General features: G+C 34.5%; 1 protein-coding gene across 1 annotated transcript; it reads right to left on the reverse strand.

Moving 5' to 3' along the window:
- Positions 1–4,072: 4,072 nt before the first annotated feature.
- On the reverse strand, positions 4,073–5,480 carry LOC149187558 (F-box/kelch-repeat protein SKIP20-like). Its single transcript, XM_089412847.1, has one exon. The coding sequence runs from the start codon at positions 5,367–5,369 to the stop codon at positions 4,317–4,319; it is 1,053 nt and encodes a 350-aa protein (XP_089268973.1). The 5' UTR covers positions 5,370–5,480; the 3' UTR covers positions 4,073–4,316.
- Between the last annotated feature and the right edge of the window lie 12,375 nt (positions 5,481–17,855).

Here is a 17,855-nt window from a genome sequence, read left to right on the forward strand (position 1 = left end):
GCAACACCGCGAATGAGCGATGCGAAGTTCATCGCGTCGCATACATCACACGCGCCCCTTTAAAAGAAGACCTTCGAAAACCGCCGACCGCTGATATGCGAAATCGCAAATCGCAAGCATCGCACTATACGGCATAACCATTAAACAAAATTTGCGATATCTGCGATTTGCGATCTGCGATATCTGCGATTTGCGATATCTGCGATTTGCGATCTGCGATATCTGCGATTTGCGATCTGCGATCTGAAAAGACTTATCACACGACAAGCCCAAGATTAAGTGCGCGCCTTGAAGGAATTTAATGACCTCATGCATGAGTATCAAGGAATGATTGCATCGCATTTATCAAAGAGTCAAGTCATGATGCATGTCAGGATTACGCATTCATTAGAGTTTAATGCTTTCATGTCAATCTTTTCATTTCCCTGCTTCTTTGCGTAGACTGCAAGACACGCAACTGATATAAATCTATATGCAGGAAACATCTGAGAGAAAGGGGAAAGCACCAATCAAACAGCAGATAGAAGATGCCTCCGCAAACGGATGCCGCATGCAGCAGGACCGCGGATTCCAGACTATCAGACAACCGGCACTGATGAAATTAGACTATCCAGGACTCAGAGTCAAAGGCGCACAAAAGCAGCGTGTTCAGAAAAGATCCTGAAGCTCAGACTTGGTAAAGTAGAGAAAGAAGCGCATGAGAAGGAAGACGCTTCAGGAAAATCTGGAACAAAGAACGGAAACAATTCTTAAAACAGGGGGATGTCCATACAGCACGACTCCTAACCCACTCAGTCATTCGCACAACCGGAAACCAAAACAGCAACAGCAAAATCAGTTCGAGAAGAACCTGGGTCGTGCTAAGTATACACGCGGCGAATACACCCAGCTAGAGAAAGGTTTTCGAAAATATCTTCTGGTCTGTCAGAAGGAAGTGCCAGCTCCTGTTATTTCCACTTTTATCTCCCGAGCAAAAGAAGAAGGCAGTCAGCCGACTCTTCCCAGGAAAACGTTGAGCTGTTGACAGCACTAAAGAGAATATACAGAAACGGTCAGAAATTAGATTTAAAGTTTTAGAAATAAATTTGCTTTTAGTAAAGGGCGGTCATTTGAAGCCGATTCCCTAGATTCGTGTAATTAATATCAATTAGCTAGTAGTATTTAACCCTTCTCATGGTTTTTGGAGAAGGGTCCGGAAATCTGTCAAAAAACTTATCCTCAGAACATGCACTTCTGCACCCTCAGAGGAGGTTTTTGATGAATAGATGGATCAAGATTTATTTATGTTTGCATTTTAATATCTGTTACTGATGTTGCACTTCTGTACTCTTAGCAGATGTTAGAACAAGTAGAAATAAATCATTATTACTTGAAGTTTATTGGTGAAATTAGTCATAAATGGTACTTTTATCTCTTGACTAGATTCTGCTAGTATCCCTAAAGTGATATGTAGCTGAGTTCTTTATATGTTATTGTATGAATGTCTGCATTACCATTTGGCACTTCTGTACGGTGGGATCATTTAATCATGCTTAACATATAGAAAACTGATTATGCGATATGCTTTTCACAACTACTCTGCCTAACTTCTTATGCAGAACGGTTTATCTTTATTGGTTTATATTCTGATATCAGTTGAATGATCTTTATTACCAGCTGCTGTTAGAAATCTTTCTAGATCGCATAAACAAAAGAAAAACACCCCGGGTTAGCATAGATCAGATGTATTTCTCTTCATTAGATTACATTAGCATAGAGTTAGTTTAGCAGTTAAAATCAAGACTAGTTTAGAAAAACCTCTAGATTAATATCATCAGACTCTACGCACACACACACACCCATCACATTGGGAAACTGGTCCCATTACCCCCAGTCGGACCCGCTACTCCAAACGGGCAAGGAGCCGCCAACCAGGTTCCGGACCGGGTGGGTATCCCCCTTGTTGTTGACCCGACTTCGGGGCCCTCAACAGGACGGTACGTTTTTGAACGATCCACAAGCATGATGTAACCCAACATTTTGTTTAGACGAGAACCTTGTAAGCATGCTTTCTGTTCGCATGAGTGTTCATGGTGTGGTGGGGACTGGTGTACATTGTGCAGTGGGGATGGTCTGGGGTGTTTTGGCTGTACATGTGTGGTGGAGATGGTCTAGTGTTTTCTGGATGTATATTGTGTGGTGGGGATGGTCTAGTGTTTTTTGGATGTATATTGTGTGGTGGGGATGGTCCAGGGTTCGAAGTTTATGCGATTTCTTCTTTACCATGGTTCGAAATTTAGGCGATTTTTTACTATGGGGTGGGGATGGTCTAGGGTTTCCCGGCTATACATTCTGTGGTGGGATAGTTTGTTTTGTTCCTCCCTACCAGGGTTTGAAGCTAAGGTGATTCCTCCCCCACAAGGGGATGGTATGATGTCTTCTAGCCCACCAAGCTGGTATGGTGTCTTCTTCCCACCAAAGTTCAAAGCTCAGTGTACTTCCTCCCTCTCTACACAGGTTCGAAGCTTGGTGTACTTCCTCCCCATGAGAGGAGGGTCTAGTGTGTTTCTCATTCTCTTGGTCTCTTCCTCCCCACTAGAAAAAGGTCTAATGTCTTTCTCATTCTCATGGTCTCGTGTCTTCCTCCCCCACCACCTTTTCTAGTGTCTTTCTCATTTTCATGGTCTCGTGTCTTCCTCCCACCAAGGTTCGAAGCTAAGGCTACTTCCTCCCACTAAGATTTGAAGTTAAGATTAAGTTCCTTCCCACTAGGATTTGAAGTTAGGATCCGAAGGTGTCTTCCTCCTGACCAAGATATTTGAAGTTAAGTTTAAGTTCCTCCCCACTAGGATTTGAAGTTAGGATCCGAAGGTGTCTTCCTCCCCACCAAGATATTTGAAGTTAAGTTTAAGTTCCTTCCCACTAGGATTTGAAGTTAGGATCCGAAGGTGTCTTCCTCCCCACCAAGATAAGCTCAAGCTACTTCCTCCCTATTTGAAGTTAAGTTTAAGTTCCTCCCCACTAGGATTTGAAGTTAGGATCCGAAGGTGTCTTCCTCCCCACCAAGATAAGCTCAGGCTACTTCCTCCCACAGCCTCCCACACTGATTTGAAGCCTTTCTCCCTACTAGGATTTGAAGTTCAGGTTATGACATGTTTGTAGTTGAGGTTATGATATGTTATTTGGCTTAATTTTTTTGAATAGCAGGTAGATGTTGTTCTCTGAATTTGAAGCCTTTCTCCCTACTAGGATTCTCCCTACTAGGATTTGAAGTTCAGGTTATGATATGTTATTTGGCTTAATTTTTTTGAATAGCAGGTATATGTTGTTCTCTGAAATGTTATGTTGTTTTCCGAATAATGTGTGAAGAATGTGTAAATTCTATGTGAATAATGTGTGAATGAAGAATGTGTAAATTCTGTGTGAATAATGTGTGAATGAAGAATGTGTAAATTCTGTGTGAATAATGTGTGAATGTTATGTTGTTGATTAGTGTGAATAATGTGTAAATGTTATGTTGTTCTCTAAATAGTGTGAATAATGTGTAAATGGTGTGAATAATGTATAAATGTTATGTTGTTATCTGAATAATGTGTAAATGTTATTCAAAAACATAGCTATTCATAAACATAGCTAGTACAAGATTTAGACCACCACCACATTTTATAGACCTTGGTTAGACCAAAGCCACCACATTTTATAGACCTTGGTTAGACCAAAGCCAAGGCCACCACATTTTATAGACCTTGGTTAGACCAAAGCCACATTTTCAAAAGGCTATATACCACAGCTATATATTGTTAATGGACTATATATAATATATTGTTCATGGACATAGCTAGTACCAGATTTAAACCACATTTTAAAAATTTATTATAAGTCTTATGATGAAGTTCCATTTTTATATGTCCTTTTTGTTTTTGTTTTACTCTATGTCCCATTTAAGGGACGGAATTGTACTTCAACTCGGAACAGCATTCCAAAAACAGCATTCCAAATATATTAGCTCTGAGAAAATTAGACAACGTATCATATCGATTACAATATCCTCTCTCTATCAAACAGAATCACAATTATCATTGAAGCCTGAAAATAACAATTCTCACTCTGCACTTCAAGTAACTCTGTTCACTTCCAACTAAGCACTTAAAATCTCTGAAACGAATAGAACTATACATATGATTTTACGAAGTACAGCGTGTTGACGTTATTTGTCCACATCTGAATTCTCTGGCAGAAATAGAACCTTCAAAAATATACACATGATTTTATGAACTACAGCGTGTTGATATAATTTGCCCACAACTGACTTCTAGAACATAACGAAGAGAATCTTCTCATACCTCTACAGTTATTATAGACCGGACAAATCCCACAAAGTCATGTGGCCTCTCAATGGGAACCCACTTCCCAGAGTTGTCAAACATGTAACATATCTGCTCACCCCAACTGTTAGTAGAACCGCTCACAACTATCTTGTCACGCCACAGTGTAGCGCAGGTAGTCACATCCATACATTCAGAAAGAGACGCCACCATTTCCCAATCGTTCTCCTCACTGTTATATCGCATCACTTGTTGGTTATCAAAGAAATACAAGTGCCCCAAAGAAGCTATGCGCGACCTCGGGCAGACCCCAAAACCCCACACATTCTCCACTCTGCTCCAAACGCCTGCACTCGGATCGAATACTTCCGCGCTCTTCACGAATCGACCCTGCGACTCTGTTGAATACCCGCTTATCACAGTGAATTTTCCATTTAAACAGATTCCATGACATCGGTCTCGCTCTTGGCTCATGGGAGGCAGAATCTCCCACTTGTTATGTTTAACATCATAAGTCTCTGCAGTCCCCAGGGCGCTTTTATTATTATCGTGTCCTCCGGCCACGTAGATAAGCCCGTCGGGAGAAACAGAGCAAGCAAAGAAGGACCGATCCGTAGGCATGTCGTCTCCCTGGCGCCATGTGCACGATGTGAAATCATAAATGAAGACAGCCCATTGCCTCCAACGGGAGGGATGCCAACCCCCAATCATCACCAGTTTGCGATCCACCCAAACGCAGTGACAGAAGAGGGGAACCCCATCCGGAAATTGAGGAATTGAAGGGAGCCGATCATAGGTGCCCTGCAGAGGGTCATACAGAGTTAGCCCATAAGCGGGGGCTCCCTGCCACTTATCCTCAGTCGAGTTCCCTTGAGGAATAGCCTGAATCAAACATATCAACTGCTCGCTAGTCCCCCAGATCTTTCTGTCCTCATAAAACAGAGGGCTACTCAGCAATACCTCCCAGCTTCTGCACACAGCTTTGAGCTTATCATGTGACTTGTAGGGCACTCTGAGTAAGCACTGTCGACCGATTTCCTCTGGAATCTTAGGAATAATATCCATGGATACAAATACAGAAGAATGCCTCCCAATTCAGGTAAGCAATTAAATAAAAATGATTGGAAACCGCTCGGCTCTGCGACAGTCTGACCTATTTCCTATGACAGACACTAAAAATACTCCATGAGCAATTGAACCGTCGACTAAAGTACGAGCTGATACCTTGGGTGGCAAGCATATATGAAAAGAGCCCTGAGGGCGGACGTGTGTTGATGGGACGGAAAGAGTTTGGATAAGTGGTAGCTCATGGGTGGAGCCCTTTAAGGCAAAGGGGTGAGATTTGCCGACACGCTTGAGCAACAGGAAGTCCGTGGCGACATAACCAAACAATTCCTATGGATGAGTCAATGTGTTGCAGTTGCTTTGAAACTGCGGGCAACAACTTTTTTCACGATCGATGCTTTATAGTTATGGTGGCTAATATTCTCCATCCACGCATATCCATATCCACCGCTGACATTTATAGTTATGGTGGTTAATATCAACCATGTCTACGCGTTGGGTTTCTCTTCCACAAATGCATTATATATCTCTAGAATTTGCTCCTCTTTCTGTAATATGTACCCCGAACTTACTATTAATCGAGCTTTCTCATATCCCTATTTCAGACCGGATGGTGGACGACTTGAGATGTAGCTGAGATGAGACCAAAAACCAACATGCATCCCTTACTGTTTGACACACAACTTGACAACATGGATACCTCGAGAATTCTAGATGCCACTGATTTGTGATTATTTGGGTGGCAGATTTGTGAATCCTTTGTGTCGTGTCCCATAGTTCAAAAAGTAGTTCTCCATATCCATATCCAGAGGAAGGACTTTGATCTCCGCAAGAGGAAGAATTATGTAACGGTCAGAATTTCGATGTTGTAAGAAAACGAATGTGTTAAACTGTAAATTTTGTTTTTCCAAGATTGAGTATAGGTTGGAAAGAGATTAAATTTTATACCAATCAATTGTTTTCCTACCAATGAATTGTTATATAATCGCAAATCTTATATATCGCATAAGTAGTAAATGCAGGGCAGTCCTGGCTTATTAATTATATGTAAAAATTAAAAAAAAAAAGTGAAATAAAAATCCTAAAATCTGATATGGATAGAATATTAGAATTTTAAGTGCGGATTAACCTAGTTTAATTATATGTAAAAATAAAAAGGCAAAAAATGAAATAAAAATTGTGAAATCTGATATCAATAGAACATTATTTAGCCATTTAGATATTTGTTTCCATTTCCCAAAAGCTGAAAGCTTAATTTTTAAAATTATAGTACATAAATTCTATTTAAAAAAGATCATGTCATCATCAAGAAAATAAAGAAATACATAAATTTGTATCTCATACAAGAAGATATTATCTATATTAATATTTATAAACTATTAATTTTGTAATCATGATGATTAAAATTAAAAAGATTAAAAATAGGTATTGTGAAGATAATGTTAAGTTTTAATTTATATTCAATTTATATAATTTTAACATTAAAAAACTTCATAATTATGTCTTAAATATGGCTTGCTATTTTTTGATTATATTCTGAATTTCGTTATCATTTTAATAATAGTTAAGAATGGTTAACCATGCTTTAACAATGATTTAAAAACTCATAAACATTATCACCAATAATGAAACAATTTATTATAGCTTAGATTAAAAAACCTTCACAAAAACCATTAATTTAAAAAAAATTGGCAATTAATTAGCTAAGCACAAACTCATATAGGCTTTGGGCTCAAATCCTATAAACAATAAGTTACTTAAATCTTGTATTTTTTCCTCTAATTTATTTCTAGATTAAAAACTGTGAATTAAACCTTTTGTTTTGTCCTTAAATTTATTTCTAAATTAAAACCTATACTTGTAACTTATTCAAACCAGCATGTTTTTAAATTAAATGAAAAATACAATATTTTTAAATAAAAAATTTATAATTTATAAAATAGTTATTTAAAAATAATAACAATTTCGTTTTATATAAAAGTATGAAAATATTTTAAACCTAATTATAAATATAACATGAATTAAATTATTTAAATATAAAATACTTATTAGCATTCATGAAAAAATCATTAATTTTATTTTTACAAGCATAATAATTTGTCATTTAACATAATGTTTTGTAACAAAAACACATTTCCGATATTCAAAACATTCAGTTGAATTGAATTAAATTGATATGGCACTATAGAATTTTCTTACGATGTTAAGGCTTTTCTACTTTTAAAAAACAATTCGTCTTCGATCCTCTGTTGTATTCCAGCATCTATTGTAAGTGGATGACTGGATGCCTGCATATTTTTTTTTACATGATTATAGAGTTGTTCGTCGCCGTGAAATTTCAATTAAAACGAGGAACAAAATGAGGGTAAAGAAGTACAATTTTGTGTATGTGCTGCATTATAATTACTAACTCTCTGCACATATAGTGACCGAGCATTTGTTTCTATTTAACTAACTCCGCCTTTTCTTCCTGCAACAACGGTTACCATCAATTTTTTACCTGACTTACAATGCTCAGACGCCTTCGAAATAAAATACCAATTCCTAGTTTTGTTTAAATAAATAGTCGTTGATGCTAGACCAGCTCTTTAGATTGCTTTGGGATCCTCAGCACTACACACTTCATAGTAATACTTGGAATCTTGAGCAATATCTGCCTCTTCACGATCCATTTGAAAGATTGCAGAAATGAATACCAGCACTCACGAATTATTCTCCCAAAAATATGAACACATACACATAATTATAATAATAAGATCTCCAGAAAGATAATTATAGTAATAAGATCTCTAGAAAATGAGAGATAGAAATTAAGATATGTTTACCAATCCATCGCGAATAGAAATCACCATTTTGGATCTTCTGTAACCACTGCCATCGACGGAAGTGGCCTCCTATTCTTGAACAGTATGATCAACCTCCGATACTTTCCATATTGTAAACATAATGACTGCACAAGAAATAACAACAATAATCAAGCAGTCCATTAAACTAGCAGGAACTCGTGCAAATAACTTATATTTTTTTTCCACATTCCCCGAAGCTTCTGCTTGTAACTTATGTTTTTTTAGAATTCCCCAGTGTCTTTGGTTTCTTTATAGCAATCTTCAATGATGGGCATTCTTTGTTACATTTTTGTTTTTGGACAACTGCGCTATGTTGTAACCAGGTAACTGTAACAATATGTTTCAAATGGATGTAGTCGAATGGTAACGAGGGTCTAACGAGTTAACTGTAACGGTGGGGATAATAACATATGGGCAATGATTTCGCACCAGAAAATAATTTTATATGTATTAACTTGTGTAAATTTGTTTAATCAAGTAACAAGATCGATGCGTGATACCCGTGAAAAATGGCTAGATGGTAGGTTGAGCAAATTTCACCATTTTTTTTTTGACAAATGCGCTATGTTGCAACCAGTTACAACAGTATGTTGCAAATGGATGTAGTCGAATGGTAACGAGTGTCTAACCAGTTCACATTAACTAGTTAATGGAAAAACTGTAACTCTCCGGATAATAACATATGAGCAATGATTTTGCCCCATAAAATACTTTTATATGTATTAACTTTCGTAAATTCGTTTAATCAAGTTATAAGATCGATGCATGATACCCGTGAAAAATGGCTAGATGGTAGGTTGGTAGGTTGACTAAGCAAATTGATTGCGAGAATAACTAGAATAACTAAATTGACCACCAATTCAATATATCCACTAAAACTTAATCCTTTAAATATCAATTTAATATATCCAATTGAATCATCGAGCTTACCACCTCACTTAGTGCTTCTAAGAAATTAAGAAAAAAAACTTAGCTTATTTTTAACTTTAACTTTTCAATAGGAAAGGGAACTTGTTAATTCATGGCCTATAATGTTAAACATTTTAACTTTCTCAAATTATATAAAAAAAAAATTAATAATTATATTATATTTAATTATAATAAATAATTAAACAAGCACATATATATTTTAATTTGGAATTTATCAAGCAATAAAAATATCAAATCTGTTAACTCGGAATTTATAAATACTAAAAAAATCAAATTTTTTTGAGGTGAAATCTTTTTTAGAGTAAAAATAAATTTCATCTTTCTAAACATTTGGTAGATCTAAAGTTGGGATGAATCTAAATTGGTTTCTATTTCATATAATTAAATTTGTGAAAATATAACACCTCCTTTTTTATATTTTGTAATAAATTTTAGAATTTTTTTAAGGGTTTATAAATAAAATTTGAATTATTAAATTTTGGTAAAAATAATTATGAATTTATATTATTAATCATAATTTATTAAAATATAATATAAATTTAATAAAATAGATATATGAATATGAAATATGGAATATAAATATATAATATTAATAATGTTGCTGATGTGATTAATAAGCATAACGCATGGAGGGGTAGGTGGGTCATAGGTTTTTCAAGAGCATATATATTGTTTAAGAAGATAAATAAAATTGGAGTTTCTTTTGGATTCAAGATATTGACTATTAATGAAGAGATGATTAAGAATTTTATGTAGGTCTTTTCCGTTCATCTTTCTCAAGTAAAAAACATTGCTTTAGATGATAGTTACTTGTGATTTTATTATTTTTTCGTATCATTGAGTGAATTGTGGTTTTATTATCTTTATTAGTTGGCTATAAATTTAAGATTGTTTATTTTTTTTAATCTAATAATAAATATTTTAACTTTTTATTTTCATTTTTTATATTTATTTTTTTATTCAGTTTATTAATTATCAAAAATTTTAAATTTGGTTATTTTAGTATTTAAATTTTCTTACTTGTTAATTAATGATATCTAAATTTCCCATTTCCTCTTTATTATTGTTTGTATTAATTTTTATTTATCTATTTATTTTTTATTTTCATTTCTTTAATTAATCAATATGTTTAAATCTCTTGACTTGACTCTTACTATTAATTTAATCTTTTATTATCTTCGTTTTTCTCTTATTTATCTACTCCTACTTAATTAATTAATTATATAGGTAAATATGGGGGCTTAACCATTTCTTTTAACAGTAAAATTATTTACGATTATTATTCAAATTTACGATCATGAAAGAGATATTATACCACTACACATGAACTACATAAGGGAGATTTAGACATTGACTAGGAATGAAATTGCCCTTAGATGGAATTTCCCATTATGAGCCAATCTTGGGGCTTTCAATTTAGTGGGGGGATGAAATCAAGGGCATAAAGCCCTAAATAATTCTCTTAGGGGTCAAGGGTTTTGTATGAGGCCTCAAGCCACCACGTATAGCTCTAGGTGGAACACTTAGCTTATATAGGCATTCAACTAAGGTTCCTTTCATAGGAATTGCTTGCAATAGACCCATTTAAGAGTATTGACATTGGTTGGTAGTCAAAATCAATGACCTAAGGCCTTAATAACTGATGTTAGAACTCAAGGGAAATGAATGGGCCTTCAAACTGCCATACATGTCCTGGCTAGGAGATGTTTGACCTTACATTCAAAATATGAGATTTGTTTAGAGGTGTTGTGCACTACAAACACATATCATAGTCATGATAATATCCGTGGAATGAAATCAAGTGCCTCATGCCTTGAACAAGGCTTAACGTGCTTGAATTCCATGAATGAGAACTCAAGCCACCACATATAACCATTGCATGTAATTTTTCCTTCCATTAAAATTATATGATCATGGATATGAATTGTTGCACATCACAAATGAGTATCAATTCCTTCATAACATTGGGAGACAAAATCATGAGCCTTGGATCCTGAGTGACACATGTGGTTGATGGACATTGAAGAATTCTCAATCCACCACACCTGACCTATGTAGAGCATTATTGAAATGTCATTAGGAATATGATCATTGTTCGGAGGAAATGCCCATTGTGGACCACTCTTGGGTTGTTAATATTGATAAAGAGATGATTGTATCAAGGACTTAAATAATGATTTTCAAGCTCAAGGGACATGGACAAGGCCTCAAAACATATTACATGACCCTAGGCGCATCATTTATTCATCAGTAATACAAATAGTTAAATATATGATCTTAGCTACTCCATGAGAATAGGAAGCCAAAATTCTTTGTCACATTAGCATAATAAGAATCCCCTACATTAAAAATAATAACACTATATATTAAGAACATATGATAATACATATCATGTGCAACACTGATTATGAGTGAGATTTCCCACATCATTCATATCAAATCATTCCAATCTAGCCTTGGGTTTGGGTATTTTCTATTTGTTTTTCTTTTTGATGCATACCGAGCTTGGGATGTTAGTGTTGGAATTTATTAGTGTTAAAATTTTCATGAGAAGATATTTTTGGTATGTTAATTTATATGTTTCATATGTCAATTTCTACTTGGTGTATGCTAGTTTCTATTAAATCCACATGTAAACCTTAATCCTACAAATTAAATTAACAATGATTTGGGGGCAACATTTTTTTTGGGATTGAGCACATTCAAAAATGTATTATTGGATAAATATATGTGTGTGTATGTGGAAGTTTGTGACTCCTCAAACTATTGTGCCCCTATGAAGCAAGCCCATCTTAGAGGGACAATCACTTCAATTTTTTCTTTAGCTCATTACATCTATATTGAATTCATTCTGCTTTGGATGAAGAGATGATGTTGTGCATGCAAGACTCAAGGCATATGCAAATATCAAACACATATTGGCTTGAATTTTAGATATATCATAGATTAATGAAAATGGAATGATGTCATTAGGTGGATATTGGTGGGTTGACTCACCAAGCCAATATTAGAATTTATTAATCTCAATGCTACTTCTATATATAATAATTTGAATAATTTAGACCAACTACATGTCATCAACCTTAAGGGGAACTCACTTGGAGGACCCACTCTTGATTTAACATGCCTAAGCAATACGAAAAACTAGTTTTTGGATCATAACATATTCATAGGTATGAGTCTCATTTCTCTTCCTAGTCTCTATTGTGTAAATATTGTTCTTCTCTCAAATAATTTATTGACTAGTAAAATACTCTATTCCTTTGTTGAGCTTCAGAGATTATACTCTCTTCAATTAAAGATAATATATTCTCTTCATTCAGAGAATAATCAATTAGAGGTTAATGATTTGCATCATACCATGGTATGTTTTCTGATAAGAGCTATGTATTACTTGTTTCAAATTATTATTCCCAATTATCAAATATTTTATTTAAAATAAAGTATCAAAATTCCTTTTCATGGATGGGATTATTTATGTCATTTTCCTAAGAATTTAAATATAATTTATGGTATTTTTCTCCCTCTTGATGAGATATCTACCAAACTAAGAGTTAAAACCTCAATAAGATCCTAAAAACTGCTAATTAAGCATAATAAGGGAGATAGTTAAAGGCTTGATCTCAACTACTTCATATAAATATGAAACCAAAAGGCTCTATCACACAAAACTGAAATAAAAATATCTTACAATACAAATAACAATGTGATATGCTAAGTAAATATGCCAATCCATGTCAAAATTAGCCCTTATTCATAATTAACACATAAAAAATATTACTTATGATTGAACATTCTTCCATCGAAAAGGAACTAGAATCTATATTCTCTTAAAGGAAGTGATCATTGTGATTGTCATTGAAAAACATAAAGATGAGTGTATAAATATTGATGTTTGGCCTAGTGAATTTATTAATGAAATTATAAGAATTAGGACCTTAATGAGTCCCTCATGCTCAATTCACATTAATGAGGCTTCCACCCAAGACTCATAAACTTGTAGGGGATCCTTTATCTCTACATACAAATATGAGTGTTGTTAGGAGATGTGATACACATTGGTATGTATCAATGATATAACATTGGTCAAGGAATGAAATAAAGGCCCTAAGACCATGAATACTACTCCTCGGGTTCAATGGCCATAAATTAGGTATCCAACAATCACACATGACCTCTACTAGAAGGGATATTTGGTCTCCCACTAAAATTTTGATAGCATTGTGAGGAGTTACTATGTACCATAGGCATGTTTCATTTCAATGAAAATGGTTAAGGGATGAAACCAAGATTATAAGTCCAACATTTATAAATGAGGCCTCAAACCATCATATATTATAATTATGAAGATCTTTGTGTTTTCACAAAAACTACATGACCATCACAAGGAGGAATCGAACACCATGGACATGTATCAAGGCCATTATATTATCAATGGAAGAAATTAAGGAATTAGGTTCTAAACTATGCTTCTAAGCTTCAATGGTCATAGAATAAGACTCCAACAACCATTCATAAACTATGCAATGTTTATTTGGACTTCAACTAAGACTATGGGTGTGGTTTGGATGGATTATGCACCACAGACACCTATGTAGGGAACATTTAATCTTTAAGTGGAAATATGAATACTTTGAGGAGGTAATGTTCATAATAAGCATGCATTAAGACCATGAAAATAGTCAAGGGATGAATTCAAGTGTCTTAAACTCACTAGATGAGTATTCTAGGGATCAACATCCATGATTGTGACCTTGAGACAACATACATGATTGCTATAGGGAATATTTGGCCTCCCACTAGGAATGTAACACCTCCTCTAACATTTACCAACTTTTACAATCTCTCTAGGATAAACATTAGATAAGTATCACTATTATATGACACAACCTCCAAGTTCTAGCTATGGAAGTGGGGCCTACAAAATGACAACAAACTAACATCCCAAAGGGACTACAGACCGCTCAGGATCTTGAAAACGACCCTAGGTGATCAATCCTTGAGTTGGAACTCCTTTTCGCTAGGTTTACACACCAACCACACCGTTGACAACATATGCATATCGTTATGAGGCTCCAACTGCACCCATAATCATGCCTGCATGCAATTATTACCATAATTGCCTAGTTTAGTGCCTATAGTCATGAGATCTATGCCATGTTTTTAGGCAAGCCTCCAAACCACTACCAAGAATTGTCTGTAACTTTCCATAATCATGACTAAGATGAAAAAAATGCTAAACATTCAAACTTGAACAATATATTTACTAGGACATTCCTAATACACAACAAACATTTCCTCAAACATATGGTAAACTTGAAAGCTATGCAGTGATTGACTAAATGAGAGATTTGGTTCATCCCAATCTATGGTGGGATGGTATGTGGAATTCCCTAAATTGGTTGGAATTGTCATATGTTAATATGAGAAATTTATCTATTGTGATCTATGAGCACTTGTACCAATTATTATGGTGATCTTATGTCTGATTTTTTATGGTCTATATTCTTCTTATATGTTGGATATATATTTGGTTATATGATGTGCTCTAGTTATGGCACCTTTTCATAATTTCTTAAGTTACTACATGGTTGATGAATGCATGGAATAACTAGTGTTGTGGTAGCAATTTAAAGAGTGTTTGGAGCCTTCTTGGTTATTTTCAGATGAAATTCATAATTTTACATGACCATCAATGAGATTGCACCCAAAAAGGAAATAAAGAGGAATCATAACTCCAAAATTGATGGATTCAAAGCTCAGATCTGAGGTTTTTCAAGGTTTTCTTTTTAGAATTCAATCCTTGTTAATGAGGCCAATTTTGCACTTTTGTAATTCTTTTTCTTGCTAGAAAGGTTGATTATTTTGAAATGGTTGTTATATATCTTTGGAGAAACAAAAAAAAGAGATCAAGTTTCATCAAAATGTATTTAAATACTTCCATTTGAAATGAAAATTTCATCTTTTGATGATATATTTGTGTAATTTTTTTCATATTGTGCACTTCTTTTTAATGTGAAAATGATGGTCTTATAGATCAGCTATCTGATCTATTAGTCTAATGAATGTGTTGTCAATTTTTTCTTTACTTATGTGCTTAAATTATATTTTTGAGTAACTATTTACTCATAAATCTGTCATCTAAAATTGATTTAATCGTCATTGAATTATAAGAACTTTATTTGCATTTTGATGGTCAATCATTCATTATTTTAGATCTCAAACCAAGGTATTTATTGCACCTAAAGTATGAGTTTGCTGGAACATTTTCTACAACATGATATTCTTTATTAAAACCATGTTGAATCCCTAATTTATTGAAAGTCTTGCACTTCATATTTTGGAGCTATCTCCTATGTATCGATATATGTTAGTTACTTTTACTTTTCCGCATTGCGTTTAGAATTAGATTCATAGTTATATTAATTAATTTCATTCTTAGAAGTATCCTTATAGATAAGTAGCCTTAGATGTGGCTTGGTTGACCTCTTATTTAAGCTTGAAGATTGCTTTCTTGAAAGTGCACTGCAAGAGGGTCAATCTTATTTATTTCTTCCTTTTTACTGTCAATCAGAGACATCATAAGTTAGTGAACAGGGCGAGGGGGTAACTGGACCGAATATAACTAGTCACTGCCATCATTTAAACATATAAGAGTATGATTTGGGACTTTGATTGGATAATATTCCCAAATGTTAATGAGGTCAATTTTGGACATCAACACTTGCATAGTTGTAAGTGTTCGCACTGATGTAGGCTTCTTATTTCCCTGCAAGACTTTTATTTATCCATCATCATCCATGAAATTCATAGCCTTATCATAGTATTCCACTTTATTGTTGTGAATGAACAAGCAATCCATGCCCAAAATCATACTATATGAACTGAAAGGAAGAACATTTAGATGTGCCGATGTAGGCATACCATTTAAATCAAATGCACAAGATCTCACCCAATGGTGAAGTCTTCTCTTGGTCCTTGTAGCTGACTGCACCAACCAAGATTATTCATGCAACTATTTATTCAAGCAACACATATCCATCAGGTTAGGGATGATATAACTATAATTAGAGCCAGGATCAATCAAAATGGAAACAAATTGATCATGAAGCTTACCTTCCATCTCAATAATAGATGCCTGCTGACATGCCTTCTTGTTATCTAGTGATGCATAAATATGAGGAATACTCTACCCAACATCTCCAACTTTCTATGTCTCATGAGCATTGTAAATTTAAGGCCTTTCACACTATTTCGATGAGCACTCACTCCTACGATGCTCTCCACGAAAAGTCTAACACCTCAAAGGATTCCTACAATCGCCCTTATTCTACTACTTAGGTTGAAATCCATGTCATTTTTGAACTACATTGAATTTCTTGTAAGGTTCTACATTCTCCTTATCACATGCATCATGAGGCATACCTCGCTTCCTTTCTCACTTTCCTTTAGTCTTTTCATGACTTTTCCAACCTTGATTAGGCTCAGACTTGTGCTTAGACTTCTCATAATAATGCTTCACCTTCCCAATAAATTCCTCCAATTACCGAGGCTCGTCATACTCAATCCAATATTTAAATGCTAAAGGAAATCCACTACTGAACCTTTGGATCTTTTTCTTGTCATCCTTAAGATAAGGCATATACCTCAACAACTCTAGAAACTTGGTCATATACTCTTCATCTGTTATGGAACTGATCTTGAGCTCATAGATCTCCTTGGCCTTTCCATAATAATATCTCTTTGAAAAGCATTTCTTCCTTAAAAGTCTTTTAAACTCCTACCAACTAAGATCATCTATCTAGATTCCTCTAAAACCCTTCACATATTCCCCCTAGATATATGGTCTTCCTTTGAGACTGCGGATAACTATCTTAGCTTTCATGTTCCCTGAATAATCATGTAATCCAAAGAACTTCTTCATCCCAAGTAGACATTCTTTTGCATCTTCAGGCTTCTTCACATCCCCATAAAAAGTAGGAGGCTTGGCTTTCTTGAAATATTCTGAAAAATATTGCTTCTCACTCCCCCTATAAGGATGCTAGTGGTAACGATGATGATGTCTCTCATAATCGGAACTAGAATAAAATCCATGAGTGCTTGCCCACCTGTTAGGTGTATCCAAAGATCTTCCACCTCTGACTATAGCATCCCTGTCCAACTTGTAACTTGATCGAGACCTGCTACCATATGAGTTTTTTCCTCATGTCCATGAATGCATTAACCTCTACTTGTTTTTCCTAAGCTCTAGCAAGCCTTCACTGTGCCTTAATCAATATGCTAGTTTTTTCCTTATAAATTCTCATTTTTCTCTTCATCCTTGATCTTCTATCTCCTCCAAACATGACATGTTAGATAAACCAAATATAGACATAATCAAAATCATATCTTAGTGAAGTTCAGGGGAGGCTATCACATTTGCAAAAATCAATCCATATTAGCACTACATATATATATATATATATATATATATATATATATATATATATATATATATATATATATATATATATATATATATATATATATATATATATATATATATATATATATATATATATATATATATATAATGACGCCACCATATCAACATCTCAACATCATGCATGTGGCACAAATATACAATAATTACCTTCACAATGCATATCTGGCCTACTATGCATGCATAAACATAACAATCACAATGCATGAACTGCAAACACATTGACAA

Source organism: Pinus tabuliformis, chromosome 3_1 (genome assembly GCF_031772625.1).
Source record: "Pinus tabuliformis cultivar Carrire ecotype Pingquan chromosome 3_1, CPIR1, whole genome shotgun sequence".
NCBI classification, from domain to species: domain Eukaryota; kingdom Viridiplantae; phylum Streptophyta; class Pinopsida; order Pinales; family Pinaceae; genus Pinus; species Pinus tabuliformis.

Coding starts and splice junctions, on each gene's coding strand:
- LOC149187558 (XM_089412847.1), bottom strand. CDS start 5,369: ATGGATATTATTCCTAAGATTCCAGAGGAAATCGGTCGACAGTGCTTA.